The following is a 27108-nucleotide window of genomic DNA, read 5'->3' on the forward strand; positions in this document are numbered from 1 at the left end:
AGGACTGAGAGGAGAGAGGTAGCAAAGACTGGAGAAGCAAATTGTGTGGAGGGAGGAGATAATGAAATTAATCTGGGATGTGATGAATTTGAACTGTTCGCAGGCCTCAGAAGGAGAGTCTCCCACGCAATCACTCATTCATTCATTGCACAAATATTTACTGAGCATATACAGGTGTCAGGGGTGCAGTGGTCGATCAGATAGATACAATTCCTGCTCTGATGGAGCTTAACGTTCAGATAGTTCAAAGGACAGATAAGAACAAGCAAGGTACGTACAGGGCTCAGGGCCCTCTGCTATGGGCTGTGAGTTGGATCTGGGCCTGTTAGAGGAAGGTGCAGGCGAGCTTGCCTAGGGAGAGGGGGAGGAGTGAGCCTGGAAGAGGGTAGGGTGGAACGCCAGCGTTAGAGGCAGCACAGAAACAAGCATCAGGAAAGAAAACCACCCAGGAGTAATCAGAGGGGGTCAGAGGAATAGGGTGTCAAAGGTCTGTCAACTGATGCCTTCATTCATTCAATCACACTTTACTCCGCCCCTTCCCAGCGCGGGGCTCCGGGGAGTAAGAGATGACAAGAAGTCTCTGGGGGAAGCAAACATGTAAACTACAAATCCTTAGGCAAGGCCACGTGGAAAAGATTCTGTTGTGGAAGTAGAGACGACATGTGGGCGCACAGACGATGGGGACTCACACTGTTTATCCTGCTCTGTGCTAGGCACTGGAGAAGGCTTCCTGGAGGAGTGGGCATGGAGCTAGAGAATGGAGAGGCAAGGGCCCTTGACAGAGAGGGGATGGCTTGAACAAGAGCATGGAGGTGGGAAGCTGCTTGACAAGCATTCTGGCAGCGGGCATCACAAGCACTTTGGGACAAGGAACCCAGGGTGGGGTTAAGGTCATGCCAAGAGAGTGGGCTGAATTCGGAAGGGATGGGGCCAGTACGAGTTTTGAGCAGAGTGCCTGCCACTGTCCACCGTTCCACCTAGTGGACAGAAGCCAGAGCCCCTGGGAACGCAGCTGCTGCGCTTGTCTTCCCTGCCCCACCCCCCAGTAAGTGCCCACTCTGCACGCTTCACATATGCCACCTCCACGCAGCCTAGCACCTGATGGATAAGCCCTGAGTCAGAAGGGGGGCGCATGCCGAAGCGCCTCGCAGGGAAGAATGTGAGGGAGGAATATAGAATATGGTGACACAGGGGTTGCATACGCTCCAGGGTCTTGGGAGTGTTATCTTGGGAGAAGTGAGCAAGGAACTGAGGATAATTATCAGGGATGGCGAAGGATGGACGGGGCAGAGGTGCCAAGGTTCATGCTGGAGGCCTGAGCTCAGAACCACCCTCTGAGCAGGAGCCCTGCGCTGGCGGAGGGCCAGAGCCCTCTCCCTCTGCACCACGCCAGGCCTCACCTTGCCTCTTCCTCCACTACACGTCGTCAGCCTCATCCCCCAGCCTTGGAGCTCAGGGCTGCACTGAAACTTGTAGGCTGGGGTCCGGAAGTGGACGAGACTCCAGCGTTTTCTTGGTCCACGTGCCCAGCGGCCCCCAAACTCTTTGGAACCTACCCTGATCTTCATTGAGAATCAGCCCCTGGAAAAAGACCTCGGGCGCCCCCTACTGGCAGCTCTGGGTCAACAAACCAATCCCTGGTTCCCAGAGGCTGATCCCGACCCAGGTGGCCTGAGCACACCTGGGACCACTTCCAGTGGCAGGGGGGTGGTTCGGAGCCCCATCAAGACGGAGGTCTGGCTTGTGATATTTACCTGGACGCCTGCAGCTGCCTAACTGGTTTCCCTCTCGCCCTCCTGCACTCACAGCTGGGAGAACACGTTTCTTTAAAAGCCTGTCTGTGGAATACTGCTTAGCAATAGCAAGTAATGAACTCTTAATACCCACACGACTTGAATGGATCTTAAGGGCATTACGCTGAGTGCAGAACGCCAATCTCGAAAGGATACGTTTTAGGATTTCATCTATATAGCTTTCTCCAAATGACAGAATTGTAGAGAGGGAGAGGTTGCTAGGAATTAGGGCGGGGCAAGGCGGGTGTGGCTATAAAGGGGCAGCACGAGGGATTTCTTTTAACGTGATGGAACAAGTCTGTGTCTTGATTGTGGAGGGGGTTATATAAAGCTATACATGGGATAAAATGCCATGAAATTATACACAAAAACGTACAAAAAAATGAGTGCATGCAAAAAATGGTGAAATCAAGTAAGGTCTATAGTCTAAAAATTGTAGAGCACCACTGCTTTCCTGGTTTTCATAATGCACTACAGTTATGTAAGCTGCCACCACTGGGGGAGGCGGGTGTTGGGTACACGGACCTCTCTGTACTATTTATGTGGCTTCTTGTGAATCAATAATTCTTTCAGAGTAAAAAGTTTGTTAAAAGAAAAAAGCAAACCTGGTTATATCATCCACCTGCTCGTCTCTACCTGGCAGCACCCGGTGGGCTGCAGAGAGTGAAATCCATGAAAGGAAGTCTGCCAACTTCCTTAATAAACCAAACCTTTTCTGAGGCTGGCGACAAAAGAATATGACCCGGAGGGGGCGGGGTGGGTGGGAGGCGGGGGGGACTGGACCTCATGGCCCCAGTTCTACCTGGTCGGGCCTCGTTTGTTAATCCCAACGGGTCGTCTACTGTACTGGCCTGAAGGGGGCGCGCTTCCACATCCGATGTCCTGGCCCCAAATGGACAAAGTACCCTTTCCTTAGCACTGCTAGGACTAAGTCTTGAAAAAAGGCTGCTCTGGAACTGTGGGAAACAAGTCACAGTCCAATGTGCTGTCCTGCCTGCCAGGTTTTCTGGCTGCACCCTGGGGGCTCCTCCAGGACACTTGTGCGTCTGGCTCCCACTGGTCCCACCACAGAGGCTGTCTCGCCCCAGGAACCAGGACTCGCCTGGGGCCTGAGGAATGAAGACTAGAGAAGCTTCACAAGTGTCCCTGCACCAGGTTCTGGGCCATGTAGGTCTCACACAAGTCTCTGAGGTAAGTGTGAATGTCCTAACACTGAGCTGACACTTCCCAAGACCTCCCTGCTCAGGGATCTTCCTGCCCGTTGTCCTGATGACCATGGCTGCCACAGGAACCCTTTCATTGTAGTCCACAAGGCCCTGCACACTCTATCTCCTGCCAGCCTCTCCAGCATCACCTCACATCCATGCCCACTGGATTTCTAGGCTTCCGTCCCAATGGTCTTGGATTTTGTTCTCAGAAGCCTTTCTGTCTCAGAGACTTTGTGCATGCTGTTCCCTCTAACTAGACACTCTTCCCATAATTCCTCGCCTTGTTGACTTGTCTTCATTCTCTAGTGCTTGGCTCAAATGTGACTTCTGCATTGGGATCTGGGGTCCATGGGGAACAGTTATATCCCAGTGACACACCTTCAGAGCACCCTGCTTCAGAGCACCAAGTAGTCAGGTTAAACACATTATGTCCAGTTCTGCCTTTAGACGTGGATGAGGGGGTCCCTGCCGAGCTATGGGTCCCCTTACTCTGTACCTTCTCTGGCCCTCCTTACAGGATGAGGAATCTGTGGGGCCTCCTTAAGCCCAGGCCCTTCCCTTTAAACCATGCTCCTGCTATGCGGGACCCCGGAATCCCCTGCCCAAATGGCCTCAGGCCCATTTCCTCAAGGGTGGACCAAGGGACAGCAGGTTGCAGGGGGCATGGCATTTTGCACCCGTGGACTGGAGTGTCCACATGTGTACATCTGAACCTCTTCTTGGCGCAGGATGGTTCTGCGGGTGGGAAGCTCTTCTCATGCCACCATATTTGGGCACAGAATTTGGAAGAATCAAAAAAGTTTACATTCAAACCTGGCCGTCCAGGTCAGTATGAAAGTGTATTTGTCAGAGTAGGAGACTAGAACATATTTTATTGAACAGTTGTTAGCTTGATGTATAACTTTACAGTATTTCGATGTGTGAGTCCTCCATTTGTCTTGCCCCAGCCCTGCTGGCATTAGGGGGGGACTTGTGTCAGCCTGACCCACCAGACCATAAGCTCCACCAGGGAGGCATGTGCAATACCCCTGCCCCAGAGCACAGTGCCTGGCACAGAAGAGCAGGTAATAAATATTGGCTGTGAGAAACCAACAAGATAATCCAAGTAAAATGCTTGGAATGGTACAAATGTCAATAAATATTAGCAATTATTGCTTGTTTAATAAATGAATGGGTAGGTGGGGCAGGGGGGTTGAGACCCATTAACTGAGGTGGTTTGTGTATGAGGGAAGGGGGCCTGCTGACCCCAGGGCCCACACTTCCTTTACTGAGGTTATGTTCTCCTTCCCCCTTCACCCTGCATGCCTTCCTAGCTCTACATGGCAAGGTGGGCACTAGGTAGGCACACTTGACAGCCAGAATGCTGAGAGGGGCTGGGGGCTCCTGCTAGTGCTATTTCTCCTCCCCCCAAGTCCAGAGAGAACCCACCCAGCTTAGTTTCTTTTGCTTTACCCATAAGCCCATTCTGTAGTTTGGGGGTAGCTGAAATACTCCATTTCACCTCCCAGTAGGCTGCGCCCTGGTGTAAAAGGAGCCTGAGCTGGGGAGTCAGAAGATCCCCTGGACCCTGAACAAGTCACTTTGCCTCTGCAAGCCCGTTTTCTCATCTGTAAAATAGGATTGTGTGTGGAAATGGTGCATGTCAGAAGGTAGGTATGGGAAGAACCATTGCACAGCACACACGTGGGTCAGGGAGGGCAGAGGCCCAGAACCCTAAACAGAAAAGCAGATGAAATGGTCTACAACCAGCTAGTGACAGCGCTGGGCAGGAGTTTCATCCCTGAGGCCTGAGGGAAGGCAGGGTCAGCTGGAGGCCCATGCTGGAGGCCCAGGTCAGTCCTATTTCAGCAGCAGAGAAGTTGTCAGTTGCTACTTCATGACAGATGCAGTGCCAGGGGCCCCACGGGGTTTCCTGGAAGACCTCAACCAGGTGCAGGCCTGAAGAAGCCAGCAAGCCGTTCACCCAAATTCCTCTTCCCAGTACGGGGCGTGGGCCATCCCAGAAAACCGTCAACCCCCACCCCACATTCTCGCACACGCACAGTAGGTGGCGCTGTAATAAAGAACAGAACCCAATTACCCCAGAACAAGACAGGCAAGGGGGGAGGGGGAAATCACATTTTGTGAACTGCCCACTAGGAGTCACCATACCCTCAGAAGCGAGGGGTGCAGAATTCGCAGCGGCCTGTGGACATGTGGGAAGTAAAGGGTCTCAGAGTCCAGCAACGTGGCCTCCAGCTTCTGTGGCAGCACCACAGTCGCCGCCCCAAGTCTCAGGTCCGCAGCGCCAGCAGCGAGGGTCAGTGTGGAGGGAAGATGTCTAAGCACTGCTGCAGGATGAGCTCCACCACCTGGTTCTGGAACACCATGGTCATGGGCATGCTGGTTTCCTCCGTCTCAGGCCGCAGCAGCGTGGGCCCGAACACTATGGCCACGCTCTGCACGGACATGCGGTTCTGTTCGCCGTGCTCGATCACCCTGCAGCGGGGGTGGGGTGGGGTGGCATCAGGACCCAGAGCTGGGGGGAGGGGCTGGGAGCGTCCCGCGAGGGCCCGCCTCCCCGTTCCCTTGGCTCGCCCACTCACCGGCACAGGTGCTGGAAGAGCAACCGCAGGGTGTCGTGGTTGGGGGAGGGCAGCGATTGCACCAGGTCCCGCACACAGCGGCTGCGCTGGGCCTGGTCCTGCAGCTCTGGGGAAGGGACGGATCGGAGGGAGAGGGAGAGTCAGCTAGGCGAGGGGAACAGAGTGGGCTGGCTCCCAGTCTGTATGCGGGGTCCTGGCCAAGGCGATGCTGGAGAAGGCCAGCTGCACCCCTACCCCGTCCGCCCCACCTCCCCGGGCACTCACTGATGGCTGCGATGAACTGGCGGAAGTGCGAGAAAGGGAAGAGGGGCTCAGGCAGCTCCCGAAAGAAGAGCTTCAGGGCACCGGTAATAACGTGGACGTCCTCCCAGCGCCCGTCGTCCAGGTCGAGGCGCTCATCTGCAGCAAGGGCGGAGGTGGGGGGAGGGAGGGAGGAGAGCGGAGAGCGGGAGGAAGAGGAGGTCAGCATCCTTTCTAGCCTTCGGGCCCTGGGGCGGGGAATGGGGACCGGCTCACCGTGGTCCACCTTATAGCGTAATTTCTGGATGGTGGCTAGGTTTCCACTGATGCGGTACAGCCCGTCGATGTCCAGCCCTGGAGAGAGGGAGGCGCAGAGCCGGGGTTTGGTGGGATGGGGCAATGTCCTGTCTATGATTCCCACTCAGGATCTCCAGGTCTTTTCCCCTCCACCCTGCGTCCACCCGAGATCTGCATCGTGGGGTCCTGGGAGGAGGCGGTCAGGCGCACAGAAGGCCCGGCCAGCCCGCCGCGTACGTACCGCGGGCTTCGACCGCGCGGATGCACTGCTGCACAAAGCGCGGCACCGGGCTCTTCTCGCGTTCACACAGCGCGGCCAGCGCGCATCCGAACACCTGGTCTGGGGGAAAAGGCTCGTCAGCGCCGCCTGCCCGTGAGGCACCGGCGCCTCGCTCTCCAGGTCCCTCCGGTACCTTTGATGTAGCCCTTCTCCCGCAGTGACTGCAGCGTGGGCCGCCTCAGCAGGAACTTGCGGAGCTTTTGCCTGACCTTGCTCAAGTCGCTCTCCTGGCCCCCGGGGCTCGGGGCGTGCGCGGCTGCCGCAGGGAATGCGAAGCGAGTCAGTCGGTGGCGCCAGGGTGGCTCGGCCGGCCCCAGCCGGGTCCTGACACCCCGGTAAAGATGCCCTCCATGCTCCACCCTAACCCTGTGCACACCTGCTCCGGACCGCGCCTCATCCTCCCGCCAGCTTCCCAGGCGCTCACTGGACCCAAAGTCCACGCTGCTGCTCTCGCTTTCCTCCTCCGGGGGCAGGTCTGCGGACTGGAATAGCACAGCCTCAGAGAGGCAGAGCCTGGGGCCAACTGCAGGTCCTTCCGGGGGACGGTGAGGGACCCAAAGTGCCCTCCTAGCAGGCCTGGTAACGCACCCTCCACCCGCACCCCGAAGAGAGTTTACTCTTCCCTCACCCAGGTTAACTCCCCTCACGTCCACCAGGGAACCTCAGAACATTCACCTCCCTTAGCTGCAGGGCGCCCTCAGGTGGTGGAGGCCCCCTTGTTCCACCTTACCCACCTCCCAGATCCTGACTCCTTTCCCCATATTTTCCCTCAGCAACTCCACACACTCCACTAGGTCAGATTCTTCAGTATGCGGCTCCCAGTTCTCAGCTTGCAGTTCCAGCTGGGACCTGAGCACTGCCAACAACTGCACCAGCATCACCTCCCTGAGTCTGGATTCCTACCTCTAGCAATACAGCCAAATGCTGTACCCATTGTTGGCTCCTAGGGAATGAAGGGTCAAAAAGCCCCAGGTTGTTTCCAGGTGAATAATTGTCAGAGGGGGCCTATCCTGTATCTACTCATGAAATCAATATTTTGAACCTAAAAAAATGGTAGTCTCTTCAATTCAATCCTTTTAAGTTTTATCTTCTAGTTTCAGCCTGTCATTCTAGCCTGAGGCTGTTTCTTGAATATTTTCTTTTCCTTTTGCCTCCCTTAAAATAGAGGATGTGCCTCCACCCCTACCTGGACAGTCCTTCAGGGCCAATCTCAGAGACTGGATTCATATACTTAAGAAAGGCTATTTCTTTAACAGCCCTTTTGCCATCCAGCTATCAGGGGGTACTGCATTTGCAGGATGGGGCACTACCCACTGGTGCCATGGAGCTCCCAGGGCCTGAATGAAGGGCCCCACCCACAGTGGGCACATCTACCCTGCATAATGGCCCATCATCCTCTCCCCACCAGCCTTGGAAGCCCCGGGCTCTACCTACCAGCTCCTGGATGCCCTGGGCAATAGCCTTGTGCCAGGTGCTGATGATGGCCTCTGAGTCGTGCTGGATCAGGTACTCTGAGCCATCTCGGCTCCGGAGCTGGAAAGACACAAGCAGTCAGTTATCCCTTGTTCCCTGGGTCTAGGAGTCCCTGTCCCCAGGAACTCAGAGCCTAATGGAGCAAGGGTCCCACCCCAGGCCAAGGTATTCCACCTCATTAAAAGCAGTAGGTGACAGCATGTCTGTATTATAGATGAGCAAATTGAGGCTCAGAGACTTGAAGCAATTTCCTTGTGAACCCTAAGCTGGTGAGTGATGGAGGAAGGATCTGAGTGAAGTAGATCTGCACGGCTCAATTGTCTGGTCCATTTTCCCCTGCCCTTCCTGCCTCCCCATGAGCCACAGAACATGGCAAGCCTCTCCCAGAGCACTGGCTAGCAAAATGGTCAATGAAAGAAACTCCCTGTGGAGGCCCCTTGTCACTAGAATTAACAGCGAGGTAAATACTGTTGGAAGAAAGGCGCTGAAAGCAGATGATGGCTGATCCGAGAGAAAACAGCATCCCCTCTCCAGATACACACTGAGGCCCTAGGGGTGTTGTCCCCCTTTTGCAGCCAGAAGTCCCATCCTCTCCCAACCTCCAGCCTGGGCAACACATCCTCTTAGAAGCATAAATTAAAACTTGAGGGAAAAACTTTCTGACTACTCAAAGTTCTTTCTGACTAGCAGGCTGGGGGGTTCCAACCCACTTACTCTTGTTCACTTCAAGGACATGCACACACGGTTTGGAGAGGTCTGTGAGCTGGAGGAAGCACTGCCCTGTAAGTCTGCTGGATGCTCCATCCTGACCACAGACCATGTTCTTCCTTAAGGAGCCCAAAGTCCGGGCTTCCAAAGCCACTATTTTATACTATTGAGGAGCAAGCAGGTATCAATAGCCCAGGCTTTTCTTCAAACTGACTGCTGGTGAGTGTCCTTATTTCCTAACAAATCTCCGAAGAACAGGGCGAGGTGGTCAGCAACTTGGTTAAATCTCTCATCAGCCTCTGGCTCTGAGAACCAAGTGTTCAAGGTTAATGTGAATGTTTGGTTGTGCCAGTTCACACCAACCCTGGCCCTAGGATCCAGTGAGAGTCAGGGTCAGCAGACACTGTCTCAGACAACAGGGTACAACTTCCAGGTCAGAGGGGACTGTCTTTTGGCTGCCCACCTTTCAAATGTAGACTTGAATGCTATTTAAACAGCTTTGAAAAATGAAAAAAAGAAGAAGAAAAAGAAAAAACTGCATGTTCCACCCCACCCTCATCCCCACAAAGACTAGAGAAGCTTCAGCAGGCAGACAGCACACCATCACTCCAAGCCGACAGAGTCCTGCCTCTGTTATCCCCAAAAATGGCCTAACGATGCTTCTAAAACAATCATCATTTATGGAAGTTCTCTCAAAACATAATTGGTTCATATTTGAAAGTTTCATACAGAAGGTGAAGCTATATAGTTAGTTACATAGCAATATATTTCACAAAGCACTCATCCTGTCGCACAGACAGGCGAGCCACGCTGTCCCAAACCAGCTGTTTTCAGGGGACTATAACTGAAGTTTTCTGTGGTTCCTGGGTGACTAGGAAGAGTTGCTGTGACATTTTGCCAGGCCCAACTAACCTGGCCATGACATAGAATTGGGGGCTGTCTCTTGAGGAAAATCCTAGAGTTGCCCGCAGGCTACCCAAGTGGAGGGAAGACTGCCACCTGCCAGCTGGGAAGCAGGGGGTTCTTCGACTTCCATTCAGGACTGCCAGCCTTCCCATCAGTTTGGGTAGCTTCCAACAGTCCCATCTGCCTTCTAGTCCATGCCAGAAAAGATAACTCAGAAGTGTTTACTCTGAAAGTTTCATTTAAAGCCAGTCAGGGAGGTGACACTTTACAGAGGACGGGTTGAAGGATGTCCCTCTAGGTCATGGAAGGACTATGCCTAGCAAAAGTGATGTCCCCACTCAATTTGACACCCGTTGCAGACATTGCTAGTTGATCACAGCACTCTATACTGCTAAGCCCAGAGAAGGCTCCAGACCTACGGATCAGAGTAGCTCATGAGATGAAACCATTTCTCCAACCCTGCTCTGTGGATACTCTGGTACTAGAACTGAACGAAGCTTGGTGAATCATCAGAAAACCACACCCTCAAGCTCCTTGCAGAATTACTTTTTCTGTGCTGAGATGTACCACCGTGATTTTGGCTTTCATCATAAGTTGCCTGAAGAAGCCCCAAGAGTCCCTACTAAACTAGAACGGAGCTGCATACTAAAAAAATTTTTTAAGAGGTAAGGGCTAGGAAAAAACTTTGATTTCCCTCAAAATCTGGGAAGGTTCCTCCCCACCAATAATAAGAACCATGTCCTTTTTTCACTTTGCCTACCAGGAAACCCGGAACTAATTTTTTTCAGCAACAACTTAGACACCCACGCTTCATCTGCTCCTAATTCCTTTCCACTTTGACCCCCTTCTCTAACTTGTTTGCCTGGTCCTGGCCTTTCAGTGAATTTTATCAACTCACCATATGTATGTATTTTTGTCGTGAATTACTTCAAAACTTTTCGGAACTGAAGTGAGGGTAAAAGCAGTTTAAAAACAAGACAATATGAGGACAGTGAAAGGTGTGGCAGGTGAGAGTCCCACCGGGCCTCTGTTTTCCTGCTGGAGGAGCCTAAGAAAAGTGTCCACTGCCCTGATGTATTCACTGGGGACCCAGTCCAGTCGGAAGCGGGGCTCTGACCAGCCAGAGCAGGTTTCCCAGCCTGTCAGAGCAAGTAGCAAGGGTCTCCTGTCTGTCTCAGGCCAGAGCAGCTGGGCTGAGGGCTGCCCTTCTAGGCATGACAGAGTGTCATCCTGCACAGACCCTCTATTCCTCACCACCCGCCCGGTCCAAGGATTGGTGAACTATGCTCCGGAAGCAGAAACTGCAGAATCCATGATACCAAAAATACTGTGGACAGATCCCTGACGTGGGGGCAACTTTGGCTTTGAGCCCTGAGAATTCCAGCTGCAACTCTCCCCAGGTCCTCCTTCTTGGGGCTTGGGGCTTGCCTAGTTTGGGTCCCAAGCCACCAGTAAGCCCCTTCTTCTCCCCACCCCCACAACTCACCTCTAGCACATTCTTTTTGCTGGATTTGTCTTTGGGGGCCCAGGTAAGAGAGGCCCCCTTCAGCTCCACCGTGTACTCGGGGGTAGAGAGTTTAGAGGGCTGCCTCTGTGAGAGAGGGAGGAAGGGTGAAGGAGCCCTCAGGTCAGACAGGCCTGCCACAGCACCCCGGCTCCAACCCACCAGGCTCCCTCTGCTCTAGTGACAGGATGGGGGTGAGGGCCCCCTGGTGAGGGATTCCTGGAACCCAGCGATCCTGGTACTTCTTAACCACAGAGCCTGCAGGCTGGCTGGTCCTTTGCTGCCTGCCCACTCAGGAGAGGAAAGGAGAAAGGTGTGCAGCCCCCATCCCTGTGAGCAGGGTGCCTAGTCTTCAGCTGCCTGCCCACTGGGCAGGAGCTGGCGGGGCTCAAGGACTGCCCACCATGCCCAAGGTGGCTGCAAGCGCTTGTCCTGGGGTGAATCAGCTGTTGTCACCCCCTGGCAAAGGCCCAGCTCCCTTGCTACTCATGTTCTACTGTCTCAGATCTGGCCTTTGACAAGTTAGATCGGGTGAAGACCCCCAGGAGTCAGGAGAGGTGGGGCGATCCCAGTTCCGGGGGCCTGGGCCTCACCAGACCGCCTGCAGCTGAGGTCTTCGAGTCCTTAAAGAAGGTCAGGACGCCGCCCTCCAGCACTGTCCAGGAGGCACTCCAGTGCTTCTTCCTAGGTGGGGGTGGAAGTGCAGGGTGGATTGGGCCTTGGGCTGAGGCTCCCTTCCCAGCCAAAAGAGCAGGGCACAGAGCTTAACATCGCTGGGGCACCCAGCTGTGAGGGGGACTCCCTCCCTCTATCTCTCCGTGCCTCAGTACCCTCACAGGACCTCTTAAAAAGTCGCTATGAGGATTAACAAGAGCCTGGCATAGGAGAAATCCTCAGTGAACACAGTCATTAAGGCCCACCCTGCCCGGCTCTCACCGGAGCCGCTTTCCCTTGTCCACTGTCTTGGTGCGATGGAGCACGCCTGCCTTGTCCAGGGTCTTGATCTTAAAGAGAGAAGGGGAAAGGGTAGGCAGTTAAGGGAGTGAGCCGGGGAGGGTCTCCACGTCACCCAGCAACTCCCCACAGGCCAGGCCGGAGTCTCCACTGAACCCTCTTTGCCGCTGCTGGTGGTAGGGTGCCTGTTCCCACAGAAGCAGCAGCAGCAGGAGTGATTCCCCCCAGCTCCCATCCTCACCCAACTCTGGGCCTGGGGTGACCCAGTCCCAGGTTCATTCAGCCCAGGCTAGTGCTGGGGCCTATGGGAGAGACATGCCGTCCCAATCCCAGCCTCCAGGACCTCTAGAACTCCCCTAGTTCTTCTGTGGGGTCCTGCCAGGGCTTATGTGCCCCTTTCCTTACTTTCTCCTCAGGAGGGCTGGCCTGGGCTGGGGTCTCACTGTCCTGGCTGGATTTGCGGATGGTTCGAGGGGCAGGAACTGGGACCTGGGGAGAAAGACACTCTCATGTATAATCACCTCCTCGCTCCCCAGGACTCTCCCTTCCCCATTTGGTTACCTGGGGCAGCTCCCACCGAACTGAGGTATCATTTGGGTTGTAGAAGTAGGGCTTCCCATGCTCGTCTTCCAGCTTCACCCACTGCGGGGAGAGGGAAGGTCAGGGCTCCAGCGGGCCTCATGAGAGGGGAGGAAAAGGTTCCCTCTACCCAGAGCCCAACAGCAGAGTTTGGAGGGGCAGGTGCAGGTGACCCAGTGTCTTGGACTGGCTTGGGCCGGCGCAGGAGCTGCAGTTCAGTGTTAAGGGGAGCTACTCGTGAGGAAGGAAGGGTCGGAGGCGTGTCCCCGAGGCTGTCTGCGCCCATCTGCACACCGCCCCTACCTGCTCTAGAGTGAAGTTGTTGGTGTAGAGCGTCTGCCCGTCTGGGTCCACGTGGCAGGACCAGCCGGGGGGCGTGGCCAAGGGAGAGGCGGGCCCCGGCTCACTGAACGAGCCCGCAGGGGAATAGTCCTCCTCCGGGTAACTGGTCAGCGACTCCGGGTAGTCCGTTTCGGGGGTGGGGGGCTGCAGGGAGCAGAAGACAGAGTCAGATGTTCTCAGATCCTGTACTGACCCTGGCCCGCTCTTTGGGATCAGGCCAGACCCTTCACCGAGAGTCCGGGGGATGTAGGGAGCAGAGACTGGGTCAGGGGTCCTCAAAGCCGGCCTCGCCCACCCCCGCCCAGGCCCCGCCCCTCACCCTCTGGTCCCTGGGGCTGCCCGGGCTCAGGCCCGGCTGCATCTCCATCTCGTCCTCGTCCTCCGGCTGGTCCTCGGGCTCGTCCTCCCAGACCGTGTCGCCCGTCAGTGGGTTGTAGAAGAACACCCTGCGGCTCTCCTCATCCCAGTACTGGCCCCAGTCGGTCTCGAGGCTCTCGCGGCTGCCCACCGAGGCCCGGGAGGTGGTCGGGCTGGCAGTGCCCTCGGCAGCCTCGAAGGGTGACTCCCAGGTCGTCACGCCCGTGTCTGGGTTGTAGTAGTAGAGCCTCCCGGTGCCCGCGTCCGTGTGCGTCTCCCACACCTGGCTGGGGCGGGGGGCCGCGGTGGCGCCAGGTAAAGTACCCGGAGGCTGTCTCTCTATGTTCGCGTACACGGGCTCCGGGGTGTCGTCCACCTGTGCGAGGAGGAAAGTCAGTTCTGAGGCCACTTGCCACCTGGGCGACCCTTCAGCAAGTCACCGTACCTCCCTGCCTCCGTTCCCCTGGCTGCAAAATATCTGCCCTGCCGGGAAATTGTAATGAAGAGCGAATGAGGAAATGTTCTTGAAAATGCTTGGTAAAGTACGAAATGCCCCAGAGGCCTGGGACAATTACATGAATTATTGATTAGTAATAAAATATCGATAACCGAGTTCTCCCAGCTGTGCACTTACAGGGGTGAATCAAAGGTTGGGCAGGAACAGAGAAATGGCCTGGGACTCATCCTTTCTCCGCCTCCATTTGAGTCACATGGGGGCAGGGCCCTGTTGCATTCTACAGCCCCCACCAAGAGCCGCCACCCCTTCTTCCTTCCTGGCCCGGAAAACTCTGGGACTGGAATCAGTGCTTTGGATTTGGGGCTGGAACTTCCTGGATGTGGGGTTTGCAGGCCTCAGCATCCACTCCAGACAAGGGAGAGACAAAGGAGAGCCAGATGGGACGGGAGAAGGAGGGGAAAAGAACAGAGAGCACCCTTTCCCCCTCCAGAGGAAAGTGAGGTGGGCTGGAGGCTTTAGTCACACAGAATGTGAGGCTGCTCATGTTTAACACCCTCAGGGCTCCCTGCTGCCTGCAGAGCAAAGTCTAACCCTTGAACAGGGCACTGGAGGCCCCATCACCTGCCTGACTTCCATCTTATTTCCTGCCGCTCCTTCCCCTGGCCTTGAACTTTAAGCTCCTGTAGCACCCAGTTTGTGGGAGGCCCCTGTCCTCTCTTCTGTGTCTCCTACATGCCTCAGCTCAGTCACAGACTGCCCAGGCCCACGCCCACCCCTTTCTCACCCGGTGAATCCTTCTTTAGGACTCAGCTCAGGTGTCAGGTTCAAGACTTTTCCGGGATTTCTCCCATGTGCCCACCACAGCCTAACCCCCTCAGCCAGCCAGGGGGATCAGTAACTGCGCTATCGAACCCCAGGCAGCAGCACACCACCAGGAGATTAATTGTGTTTTCTAAGAATACATAATGCTGTGAAGGAAAAGCACATTTCAAGATGGTACACTTAGCAGAATTCCAATTTTGTGTGTTTTTAGAAACCTTCCAAAATGCTAACAGAGGTCATCTCTGGGCAGGGTAATTATAAGGATTAGATACATTTCATTTAGTTGTTTTTCCTTTAAACTTTTCTGCAGCCTCAACATTTTGTACCATAAACCATTTTTTTTTTTTTAAATATAGAAGTTTCTCTGTTGCTGTGACTCCTTCATGAAGCTGTAAACTTCTCAAGAGGGGAAGCAGCTCCTGCTCAAGGTGGCCTCTCCCTGAGCCTTAGGCAGGTACCTATAAAAGCATGGTTTGTTCAAAAAAGATTCGCCAGCTCTGCCCCAGGCACTGCTCTAGGCACTGGGCATGCAGCAGTGAGGAAATGGACATGAATCCCTGCCCTGGCAGCCTGCACATGTATGCAAATGGTGGGGGAAGGCTAGGGGAACAAGCAGGGCCGAGAATGAACGGCACAGCATGTCCATGATGGTTGCTGCTAACAAGAAAACAAAAATACTGTCGGAGAGGGGTTGTGCCTGGCAGTTTTACCCAGGGTGGCAGGTCCCACGCACGTATGGGGAAGGAAGAGCTGGGTATATCAGTCCATCAATGCCTCACTCCTGTCCATTACCCACAAGCTCCCGTATGGCCGAGACAAACTCTCCAGCCCACTTCTCCTTTCTCTCCACCCACTACACCTCCTGTGGCATACTGTATTCCAACCACACCAGCCTGCCGACTTTCCCCCAAACACAACGGTATCTTCCTACGTCCGTGCCTTCGCTCCAGCCCTGCCCTCAGCCTGGAACTCCCTGCTCTCATTCCCTGCCTACCAAGTCCTACTCCCCCACTGGTGCTCAGCTCACAGGCCTCACTTTGGGGAGGACTTCTCCTTCCAGAGAGAAGTCTAGCCCGCTGGCACTCTAGTCTGTTAGGGCCTGCTGGCACTCTGCCTTGGTGGTCAGTTGGTTGTCCACCCATCTGCTTTCCTTCTCTGCCCCCAAAAGGCAGGAGTGTCTTGAGAGCAAGACTCAGGATGATAGAATTGACCTCAGTTGCCGCCCCCGCACTGCCCAGCACATGGTCCAATGCCCTGCAGCACACAGAAGATCCACCAAAAGCACCCACTACTTGAGTACACAAGTCAAATCCATGCCAGACTTCAGCAACAAACAAATACACCTGACACTACAGAAGACGGGTCGCTTTGAGCAAGAACTTCCTGCAAACCAGGGTTCAAGCACAAGAACAGGAGACTCCTTGGGAGGACATGATGAAGGCAGTAGAGGAAGGTGGATGACCAGACACACCTCCCGTGCACCCCAGCTGGACAACTGAGGCACTGGCCTTGCTCATCCCTGGGACAGGGGCTGGAAGGGCGCATGGTAGTGGACCAGCCAAGCAAGAAGCCAGACTCTTTGGAAGGGGTTTCCCCCCTGGCTAGGCTGCTGGCCTTGGCTCTGTGTCCACAGGGAGTCCCAAGCTGGTTGGTCTGATGAGGATCTTGCACGAGGAACATCCCCAGCAGGTACAGCATAGACCTGGGAGGTAGAAGTTTAGGCTTCCAGTGTGACAGGCTGTCACTGTGGAGCTTCAGTCTATGGGGGCAGGGCAGTGCCCCTTCGAAGGAAGCACAGTCTCAGGATTGGGGCTGGCCCAGCTGGTCATAAGGGGTCTTCACTGGAGGTGAGCAAACAGAGTACCACCTTGTTAGGGATGTGGCAGTCCTGCGAGGGAGCTGGACTGCAGCAGCCCCGACGCCCCTTCAAACTCTAGAACCCTCAAGAGAGGCCCATAGGGCTGAGACAGAGGCACTTTCCTCTCCCGGCAGGGCCTCAGCCAGGTTCAGACCAGCTCCTGGAAGCTGGTGGGGCCAGTCCCTCCATGTCCTCTGGCTTTCATGGGGGAGTTTTTGCCCAGGTTAGAGTAGTGTCACCTCCCCACCCCTAAGTCCTACAGGCCTAGTTAACACCCAGATGTAGTCTATCAACAGGGGCCTGACTAGGACACCAAGGGCTCTTGGGGCCCAGACCCAGTCATGATAGAGACGCAGGGAACACTCATTAGCAAAGAGGAAGTGTTCTCCCACCTCAGGCCAGACAACAGAGCCAAGAGGGGCCCGGCTCTCACCACATTCAGCTTCCCAGCCCCAAGCGCTCCTCTTGTTTTCAGTTCTCACCCACAAGTGGGTGGCAGGCCTCTTTCCCTGAGCTGAACACTACCTCTCAGCATCCCTTTGCAGCCCCTCTCAGACAGGCAAGGCCTCAGAGACAGGAAGAAGAAAGAAGGGAAGATTCCAAGCTCCATGAGACTCCTTGCTCTGCACCCCAGCTCCCCCAGCTCCTGACAGGGCCAGGGGATGGAGGCCCACTGGCGGCCCACAGGCCCCCCTGCTACCCCATCAGAAGCCGAGTTCAGCCCCCAATGCAAGCGCCCCCTACCTGTCCCTGTGGGTGACGACTCTGCCTCCTGGTCAGCTTGGCAATCATGTCCACCATCCTGTCCCCTCTGAGCTGCTGGGACAGATCTCTGGGAAGGTGGAGCCAAGGGCACAACCCCGGGGCTGGCACAGGGCAACAGGGGAACAAGAAGTTGCCTTGAGATGGCGGGAGGCTGAGCCTTCAGCTTATTTCCTGTCAGGGCTGCGGAAGTGCTGCCTGAGACAGAGGCTGCCTGAGAGAGTGTGTGTGTGTGTGTGTGTGTGTGTGTGTGTGCGGCGGGGGGGGGGGGGTGCCTCAGATCTGGAGTACTTTTATGTGTCCAAGGGCACCACTGGTGGCCCCACTCAGTGCTCTAATTACCAATGAGTTCTAAATCCCAGGCCCAGACACAGCCACTGAGCAGGCTCCAACAAAGGATGGCATTGGAGCCCTGGGTGGGGGAGGGATGGGCTGTACAGATGGGACAGGCATGGGGGCAGCTGGGTGCTCGGGTCTGAGCTGACTTAGATAGGACAGTAAGTGGCCATTAACTCCCTCAAGGCCCAGGGAGGGTGTGATGGGAAAGAGGAAGCTTGCGTGGGAGGAGGGGTGTCTCAAAGAGGAAGGGGTCTGAGCAGATGTGGTATCAGCAGAACCAGTGTCTGAATCCCTCCGGCCACGTGGAGCCCAGGAGGGATCCTGACCACACCACCATCTCTCCACCCACCTGACCACAGCGTCTGCCTCCTTCAGCCTTGGTCACCAAGAGGCGTGCTGTCGTGCGGGCTGCATGGCCACATATATAAGCAAGTATGCCTGTGTCCCTCCGCCACTCTCCCGGGACCCAGAGCAGGGGAGGGGCGGGAAACAGCACCCCTTCCACCCTAAGTTTCCTCCTAGCCACTCCTCCCTTAACCCTGTCATGCAGGTGGGTATTCAGACCCTGACCATGCATAGCAGAAACAGTGTCTCCGGTGAGGAGCTGGGCCCCTCCGCTAATCCCTTGGGGACAATCTTGTCGCCACTAATTCCCTCAGGGGTGCTTCCTCCCTAGCCCCAAGTGCCAGGCAGCACCCTGCCCTCCCACTCACCAGCCTGAAGGCTCTCTCACAGGGGCACTCAGCTCCCAGTTCAGGCTCTGACCCCCACCCTCCCACCCTGGATCCCAAACCCCTCACCTCTTATTCCTCCATTTCGCTCATCTTCCTGCTCCCAGACCTGGCTTTCCTTTCTCCTCTGCCCATGTCCCCCAGGGCTCTTTCCCCTGCACCCACTATGGGCTCAGAACAGGAACACTCAAGTTAACCAGGCATGGTATGGATTTGGGGTGTGGGACACTTGGGGAGACTACATCCAGAGCAAGTCTGGGGTCAATGCCCTGCTCTGCCCTTAAAAGCTCCCCTATAGTCCTCTGTGCCCCAACTCAGAACCCCAGAGGTGGACTAATCCCCCAGAACACTTGACACACCACACTGCCCCACCTAGGCCACCCAGGATAGGACTGGGCCCCCCCACACACACACACACAGAACAGGTCAACAAGATTGCTGGAACCATGCCCAAGAATAGCTATAAATTCCAGAGCAACCAGAAACTCTGATCCACCAGGGAGAGGTCTGTAGCCAGGAGGGGAGAGAGGAAGGCAGGTGTGAAAATCCAGGCCCTAGGTCTGCCCAGCATGTGAAATTGGGGAGCTGGGGCTCCATGTGGTAGGGACCAGGAGTGACAGTGTGGGGGGCTAGGACCACAGGAAAGGCAGTGAGGACCCCACCCGCTGCTGTTCCCCAGTAAGAGGCCTGGCCAGCACAGCTGGGGTCTCCCAGTGGCTCTGACCCCAAACTACAGGGACCAAGTAAAAGCCACACAGCTCTGGCCTGTTCTTGGTCACTGAGGTTGGCTCCTCAGACCTCCTGTCTGGGCTTCCCCTCTCCAGCAAGAGGACATGGTCACCACAGTGGCTCCCCAGTGGGGTCCTCCTTCCTCCACCACAACCTCAAGTCTCCAGAGGCCCATGGTAGGGGAGGGGACAGAGCCAGCCAGCTAGCTGCACATCACCCATCTCTCCAGGCCTCTGTCCTTATCGCTTCTCTCCAAAACCCTCTGAGGAGTGTCGGGCCAACCAGAACAGGTGCAACCAGAAAATCCTATCAGCTCTCTGGGGCCAGAGGCCAAAGAAATGCCCAAAACCCGTGAGTGGAGCCCAGGGACTGGCTCAGGGGGCTGGGGAGGGGACAGAGCCTCCTTCTCTGACTCTGAGCCTGCTCCACGCCACCTGGGCTGGGTGGAGGGACAGTGGGAATGAATAGTGATCTTTGCCTCCGGGAGCTTAGCCAAGGGCACAGAAGTATTCTGGCGTCTGTCTGTCCCTCCCCTGAGCACACCTCCTCCAGGACGGAGTCCGGGCCTCCTCTGTATCCACCCCAGCCCTGAGCAACGTGTCCACCTACATACAGTGGGGCGGCTGGGGGTCACCTGCAGGGTCCCGGGCCTCAAGCCTCAGAATACCAGGGAGGCACGCCTGGCTCCACCCCCTCTGAGTCCGATGGCACTGGGCCAGGCTGGGGCCTGGGCAATCCATGTTGTGCCAAGGGCCACATGGCTCAGTGTTAGCTTATCCCAGGCACGTCAGAGATTCCAACACAACGGCCTGAGGTGAGTCTCTTCTCCTGGATTTGGGGCAGAAGATTCATCCGATTAAAAGGACAAAAGAATGGGGCTGGAGTCCAGAGACCCTGCGTCTTGTGTAGACTGTTTCAGTTTCTCTCTGGACGACCCCTTGAATCTCTGAGTCTAAGTTTCTTTATCTATAGAATGGGTGTTGTCATTCTCTTCCCCTTCACAGGGTTGGTTTGTGAAAAAGCTGAGTTCCCACACCCACCAGAAAGTGGGGAAGAGAGCAGGGCCACGCTTCTGCTTTTCTGGCTTTGGGTTTTGATTGAGTGCCCTTCGCTTTGGACTCTGCCCCAGCCTCTTGGTGACCTCACAGGGCTGCCGGCTTGGCCTGCTCCTCCAGGGCGGCTGGGCCCTGGGGTGGAGCCCCTTTATGGCTCACAGCCCATGTGCTCTGAGTAAGGCTGGCGGACACCGGAGGTCTCCTGCTGCTAGGCCAGGAGGAGTCAGAAGTGGTCTGTCAAGGAAGCCGCCCACCAGCGAAGGCCATGGTTATGAGTCAAGCTCTAAAGGTGGGAAAATGTGATGGTGGTGGTCCTTCTGCCCACCCCTCAAACTTATCTACACCTGCACCCACCATTCCTCCTCCCTCCCCCAGGGAGGGCACAGGGTGTTCTGGAGAACCTTCTGCCTGTCACTTGCTCAGAAGCTGCCTCACCTCAAATCTCTAACCCCTGCCACCTACCTGCCTTTGCCCCTTTGGCATTTCAACAAACTCAAGGTCCACTCCATCTTGAAAACAGAAACTATGGCCTTGGATCCAGCTTTTCCTTCCTCCTGTTCAGAGTCAACTTCGTGAAGGCGTGTATGTGCCCCACTGTCTCGCCGTCTACACACTCAGACACCCAGCCCACGGCTCAGGTCTCCCACAACTTCCCTGTGGACAAATCAGGTCCTCGTCTGGCCTGACTCCTCTCTGGTACTTAGTCCTTACAATCCTCTCCCTCTGGGACTGCCTCAGACATGGCCTCGTGGTTGGCCCCTCTTCCTCTGCCCGTCTCCTCGGTACTCTTCATCTTTGTTTCTCACTCTACTGTCCTGAGAAAGTTCAACTGACTTTATTAGGTTAACGGCTCACAAGTGCATGTCCAGCTTCAGAAATGAAACCGCCCAACTGGACGTGCTCGGACGTACACGGCAAAGCTGCATGTCCTGGACTGAGTTCATCTTCATCCTCCTCCTCCTCCGCATCTCGCATCCCCTTTGTCGCTCAAACAGAGACCTACTGTTTATCCTTGATTCCTGCTTCCATGGGATCATCTGTCGCCGAGACCTGGTGACCTGACCGCCTAAGCCTCTCAGACCTACCAATCCCCGGGAACACAGGGCTTAGAGGAACTAACCCCTGGGATCGCTGCCACAAGGAAGCACACATTTCAATCTAAAACAGACATTCTACAGGGCAACTGGTCTGGTCTCTCTAACAAGTCAGGGCAGAAGGAAGGGAGGGGCCTGTCAAGAGATTTAAGAGACAACCAGATGTAATGCACGGTCCTTGCCTGGGTTCTGGTTCAAACAAACTGGCTGTGAGAGACTTGTTTTAAGACAATGGGGGCAACTTGACTATGGCCTGGGCCTTAGATGATATTAAGGAATGAATGTTAACCTTGTTAGATGTAATAATGGTACCGTGGTGATGGCAGTATTTTTAAGAGGTGCATGCTGAAGTTTTTAGGGGCGAAATATGATGAAGTCTGGAATTTATTTCTTGGGGGAAAAAAGAATAAACATGTCAAATAGTAATTGTTAAATCTAGACAATAGGTGTAGTTATATTCATTTAAATATTCCCTTTATTCTTTTGTATGTTTGAAAATCTTCATAATAAAAAGTAAGAATAAAACCCTCCAACTTTTTTTTTTTTTTTTTTTTTTTTTTTTTTTTTTTTTTTTTTTTTTTTTACCATTCTGCATCCTCGGTGTTATTACTCTATGAGTAGTCCTTATTTCTTATCTGGAGACAGACTGTCCCCTACCCCCAATCTATCATAGACAAGGTCCTACCAGCTGTCCCCTACCCCCAATCTATCATAGACAAAGCAATGTCACTCCCTCTAGGATACAGCTCTAGGGCCAGGGATTCTGGGAATATGGCAGTTTAAGCATGTCTGCTCCCAACTGCTACCCTCTACCGCCCAAGCCAAGCAGGGTCTGGAGCTGCTGGATGGGCAGGACTGTCTGGCACAGGTGAGAGTGCCTGAGACAGAGGCTGGAACCTGGGAACTCAACTCGTGGGGCAGACTGGGCCCACCATGGGGCCCTCAGGTGAAGGCCCCGTGACCCCCGTTGCTCCTAGGAGCTGAGTGAGAACCAAGCAGATGGGCTAAGCACTCTTGGCCCTTCAAGCTGGGAGCACTGCGGAGGCGGGGGCAGGCAGAATTCTGGCTGGTGTCTTAGACAGCAGGGGCTAGCCCCGCTCCACAGGCCTGCTAGTAGAAGCCACCAGTCCTTCTCCTCGCTAGGGTCCCTCACCAAGTGGGTAATCCAACAGTTTGACCCCAGTCCTGGTAAGCAAAGACATATAAACTCCACTCCTCTGACAGCCCAAGTGGCTGGAGAGAGGGAAAAGGCAGAACAACCAAACCAGCCCCTGCTCTCAAACCCCAATACAACTGGGACCGGAACATGCTAAAGACACCCTCACAAATAATGGCAGGAAGAGGAACTTGTCAGTAAGAGGTGACAGAACAACTGGATAGCCATTCAGAAAAATATAATTAAAGGTGGGTCTGCATCTCACTCTGTCCACTCAGATACACCCCCTCCCAAAGGATGAAAGATTTAGCTGTAAAGAATGAAGCCATAAAATAATCAAAGAGGAAAACACGAGCAAAATTTTATATTAAAAAAAGACCTTCATAACAAAGACTCAAAATCTAAAAGCCATAAAACAAGTGATTTATACATTTGACTACGTAAATGTATTTTAAGAAAACCAGTGTGGCTAAAACAAATACCATTAGCAAAGTCAAAAGACAAACTTGGCAGGGGGATTACAACTTATACCATGGACAAAGGGCTACTTTCCTTGTTATAAAAGACCAACTACCTTATTATAGAAAAACCTCCTAAAAATCAATAAGGAAAAGACCGATAACTCAATAGAAAAAAAGGCAAAGTACATGAACAGACCAATCGCAGAAAAAGAGAAACGAACAGTTCTTAAATACATGAAAACGCAATTTCAAGGTACCTTAAGATAATATGTTTTACAGCATTTTGTACTAGCAAAAGATGGGAACAAACCAAGTGTCCATTAACAGTGGACTGGTTAAATGAATTGTGATATATCCTGACAACAGAAAACCATGTTGCTACAAGGAAGGAGATGGTGCTCGCTACGTAAAATCTCCAAGATACACTATTAAACCAAAAAGGCAAAAAATTAACACAATGTAGGACCATGTGCACTGCCTACTACCTTTGTGTAAGAGAGACAGAAAATCAAGGAATCAAATGTATACTCATGCTAGTTTGTAACTGTGTAAAGAAACTCTGGAAGAACAGAGAAGGAACTAATAAAAGCAGTGACTCTGGATCTGATGGAGAACAGGACATGGAAGCAGGAGTGTGTGTGGGAATTTTTACTATATACTTTTGAAATATTGCTTTGGTTTTTAAAAACCACGTAAATATATTACCTAGTGAAAAAATTCGCAGTTATTAGCAAGATAGAAGGGCTGGAAATACAAAGACAAGTTGAATTAAAAATAAGGACTCATGAGGAGATTCAAGTAAAGCACAAAAGAAAAAGACAGGACTACGTTCAAAGTTAAAATAGATCATTGTACTACAACTTGAAGGAGAAAATGGTCACTCTTGAGACTCAAATCTGCAGCCTGGAAGATCAAGCAGAAGAAATATCTTAAGCCTCAAAGAAAAAGTACACAGAAATAGAAATAAGGAGGAAAAAGATAAGAGACAAGGAGGATCCAGTCAGGAGACACAGGCAAATAAAAGAAAAAGTAAAAGAAACAATAATCATGCAACAAAGATTTCTCTAAGCTGAAAAAAGACCTGTACAGGCTGATGGGGTTCTGTGAGTTCCGGATGTCGGACTGCTGAGAAAGAATCCCCATCTCGGCGCATCTTATATAACACATTTGATTAGGAACCCCAGGGAAAGCAGAAACCCCAAATGAAATGGAAAGTGTAGCAGGACAACAGATTAACAGTGGGAGGAAAAGAGAATCAATAGCAAGCTGATTGAAGGGAAACATATATAAATACATGTAAAATTCAGCCATGTAATAAAATCAAGTACAGTGTATCAGTTATTCAACGAAATGTGAACAGATTAAATTATCCCATTAAGAGACAGAGTCAGCTTGGGTTTAAAAATGTAATCATATGATATATACAAATACACTTTTTAAAAAAGTGATAACAGCTGGAAATAAAAGGATACCAAGAGATACCAGTAAGTAAAAAAATAAAATGAAATCAGATCAAAAGTAAGAGTGGCCATATTAATAACAGAAAGGGGGAGGGGAATTTCCGTTTAAAAGCACTAAGCAGGATAAAGAGGGACACCACGTACGTAATGATACGAAGGCACAATCTGTGACGACAGAACAGTCAAAATCTGTACACTCCCAACAGCATTGTCAGTTAAATACAAAAAGCAAACACTATTGAAAGTTTAAGAAGAACTTTATAAGGAAAATTTGAGTGAGAGATGTAATAAACCTCTATCAGAATCAGAGCAAAAGATTAAAAAAAAAGTATACAAAGGAAATGCAAGTTTGAATAATATAACCAATAAACTTGATTTGATCCATATGGAACCTTAAAATATATACTTTTCTATGTCTATGAAAAACAGAAAAATCATTTGCTTGCTCACGAAGAAATCCATAAATAAATTTAAAGCAGAGATTTCATAAATCTAGAAAAAAAAAGAGTGCTTTCCTAGTAAGATATGAAATAGCCAAAATTAACTGGAGAACTAATGGAAAACTTGAAAAGACCAATTACCACTGATGAAAAAAAGTCTGCCACTGAAAAAGCACCAGGTCCAGAGGGTTTCAAGGAGGAGGCTGAATTGTAGAAACCTTCAGTATTCACCTCTGACATCACCTTCCTGGCCAGGAGGTGGTCCTAGATTTCCCTCTCACTAGTGAGATCCTGGAGGGGGGTGCTCCTCCAACATGCCCCCCACAGTACCTGCAGAGGTACTTGCGACACCAGATCGTTAACTGTGGGTTTGCTTGTCAATTTCTCCGCCTGGACAGACAGTAAGCTACCTGAAGGTAGGGACCATGCTTTATTTTTCATTGCCTCCCAGTACCCAGTACAGGACCTGTCATTTACTGAATCAATGAACACAGTACGTGAAAAATTATAGTATAATTGTCAGCATGCCATGATGTCCCTATGTCTATAAAACGCCCCAATACATAAGCCTAGGAAAGCAGAATGGATGGAAAGAAAGAAACCAAAATGCTAACAGTCATTAAACTGAAACTTGCCCCCATTAGCCAGATATTTATAATGGAGTGAAGCTATTTTTATAGGGAGGAAGAGCAATTTACAAATTCAGACAGGGCAAGGAGTACTCCGGCTGTGTGGAAGAGAAAAGACGATGGCTGGGAGGATCTGAAAGCAGGCCCCTCTGTCACCTCACTTCCTCTCTTGGGCCCAACTCAGGCCAGTCCCCAAGGCAGGCATGGAGGCTTAAGACAGAGACCTCTGCCCCACTCACCTGCATGCCTCAGTGGACCAGCCCCACAAGAGCCCAGAGCCTGGATAGAAGGGTCCGGCAGGGGTCACCTTGACTAGGCAGAAGCTCTGGAAATCCCCTCAACACCACAGTCCTTCCTCAATTTGGAAACAGTCTCCCTAATTTTAGCAAGAACACCTGTGCCCCTGGAACCCAGCCCTGGTAGCCCTACTTCCCTCCACACCAACCCATATCAACGGTCCCCTTGCTCCCCCACACTCTGGAGTGGAACCCTGACCATGTTCTGCTCATCTGCTACCCTGGTCGTGATGATGGAATTTTCCATGTCCAGGGTCTGGCACCAACCAGCCATCAGGTCTGACATTCAGTACCCACTGCCCGGCCCCACCCACTATAGGACACAGCTCCAGGAAAGGCAGAGAAAATAGATCTAGAGTGAGGCCAGCTGCTGGGGCTCAGGAAGGAAGTGGGGAGGCAGGTGGGCTTGGCCTGGGCCCATCTCAGGAGTCCCAGAGGCTGAAGGGAACCAGAGACTGAGAGGTGAAATGAGGCCCAGTCTTGGGGGAGATCACCCAGGGGATGAAGGGGCCACCACCAGCCTTCAGGGTAAGAGGTTGCTCCTTTCTGGCTTGGGAGCAGTGGCGGGGGGGAAGGGTTCTTGGTAGCCAGGAATGGGGGGTGAGGAGGGGAGGGGGCTACCCCAGAACCGGCTCATTCACAAGACGGTTCACAGCCTGGGGCTGCAGGTGAGTTATGGGGAGGGGAAGGTCAGGCCAAGAGGGAAGAAACCAGTTGGGCCACCCAGGGGGGCTGCCCTCTGCTGGAGGGTGGAGAGAGCTGTTGAAAGGAGGGCGTCCAGACAGGGGACTCACTAAACCCTCCCTCCTTTTGGCCTCAACTCCCTGCTTTTACCAGTCCTCCTTTCCTAAAGGCTGCCTGGCTGGCCCCAAAGACATTCAGGTGGGTCTGTCCAAGGCCAGTTCTTTTGTCTCAATCGTAGCTGCCTGGGGCTGCCCTTGGAGTTTGTCCCAGGGAGTGGGTGCCAAGCCTGGGATCCGGAGAGGATGGTGGGGGCACCTCTGAGCGAGTCACCAGGTGGGTTTTAGCATGAGTCCAGGGAAAGACTGGTGGGGAGCTGGGGAGGGGGAGAAGAGAGTGGGAAAACTGCCCTGGCACCTCTCCCCCAGAGCCCCAACTCTACTCCCGCTTGAAGGGTCACTCACAGTTCCTGGCAGAGGGAGAGCCTAGGGCCCGGGCTCCTTCCTTCCACGCCAGGCCGCCTACTCAGGTGAGGCGCCTCCTGCACTGTTTGCATAAGAAGCTGCAGAGGCCCAGGCTGTAACTCCTTCCTCCTAGTGGCCAGTGCCCCAGCGGCAGGGACGGGCTACAGTCCAGATGGCGGTCTGGGCGGGGATGGTGACGCACCCTGAAATCCCCGAGTCAGGAGGCCCCTCGCCCCGGGGTGGGCCCTGCAGCCACAAGGGTGGAGTCTCAGGCCCCTTCCTCACCAGGCTTCCCTGGGATCCTGGAGCACTCCTTGGAGGGGAACCGGGGTGTGGAGGTGGTGGTGGTGGGAGGGGTGGGGGGGGTGGGGAGGGGGGTAGAGTGCTCTTGGTCACCTCCCCCTCCCCTCCATCTCTTCCTTCTCAGAAGTAGGTGCTCATGCGTTCT

At 53.5% G+C, this 27108-nt stretch overlaps 1 protein-coding gene across 1 annotated transcript in view; it reads right to left on the bottom strand.

Annotated features, from left to right (window-relative positions):
* Positions 1-3847: 3847 nt before the first annotated feature.
* The window catches only part of ARHGAP27 (Rho GTPase activating protein 27), a 30939-nt gene continuing 7678 nt past the window's right edge, over positions 3848-27108 (bottom strand). Inside the window, exons 5-19 of the mRNA XM_033090945.1 lie at positions 13189-13602; positions 12831-13013; positions 12510-12590; positions 12354-12437; positions 11931-11998; positions 11588-11678; positions 10977-11081; positions 7838-7936; positions 6780-6885; positions 6537-6659; positions 6365-6463; positions 6103-6180; positions 5851-5985; positions 5587-5692; positions 3848-5479 (exon numbers count right to left, since the gene is read on the bottom strand). Coding sequence (XP_032946836.1) covers positions 5302-5479; positions 5587-5692; positions 5851-5985; positions 6103-6180; positions 6365-6463; positions 6537-6659; positions 6780-6885; positions 7838-7936; positions 10977-11081; positions 11588-11678; positions 11931-11998; positions 12354-12437; positions 12510-12590; positions 12831-13013; positions 13189-13602 — 1950 coding nt within the window. The 3' untranslated portion in view covers positions 3848-5301. The remainder of the gene's footprint in view (positions 5480-5586; positions 5693-5850; positions 5986-6102; positions 6181-6364; positions 6464-6536; positions 6660-6779; positions 6886-7837; positions 7937-10976; positions 11082-11587; positions 11679-11930; positions 11999-12353; positions 12438-12509; positions 12591-12830; positions 13014-13188; positions 13603-27108) is intronic.

The sequence above is a fragment of the Rhinolophus ferrumequinum genome, chromosome 21 (genome assembly GCF_004115265.2).
Source record: "Rhinolophus ferrumequinum isolate MPI-CBG mRhiFer1 chromosome 21, mRhiFer1_v1.p, whole genome shotgun sequence".
NCBI lineage: Eukaryota > Metazoa > Chordata > Mammalia > Chiroptera > Rhinolophidae > Rhinolophus > Rhinolophus ferrumequinum.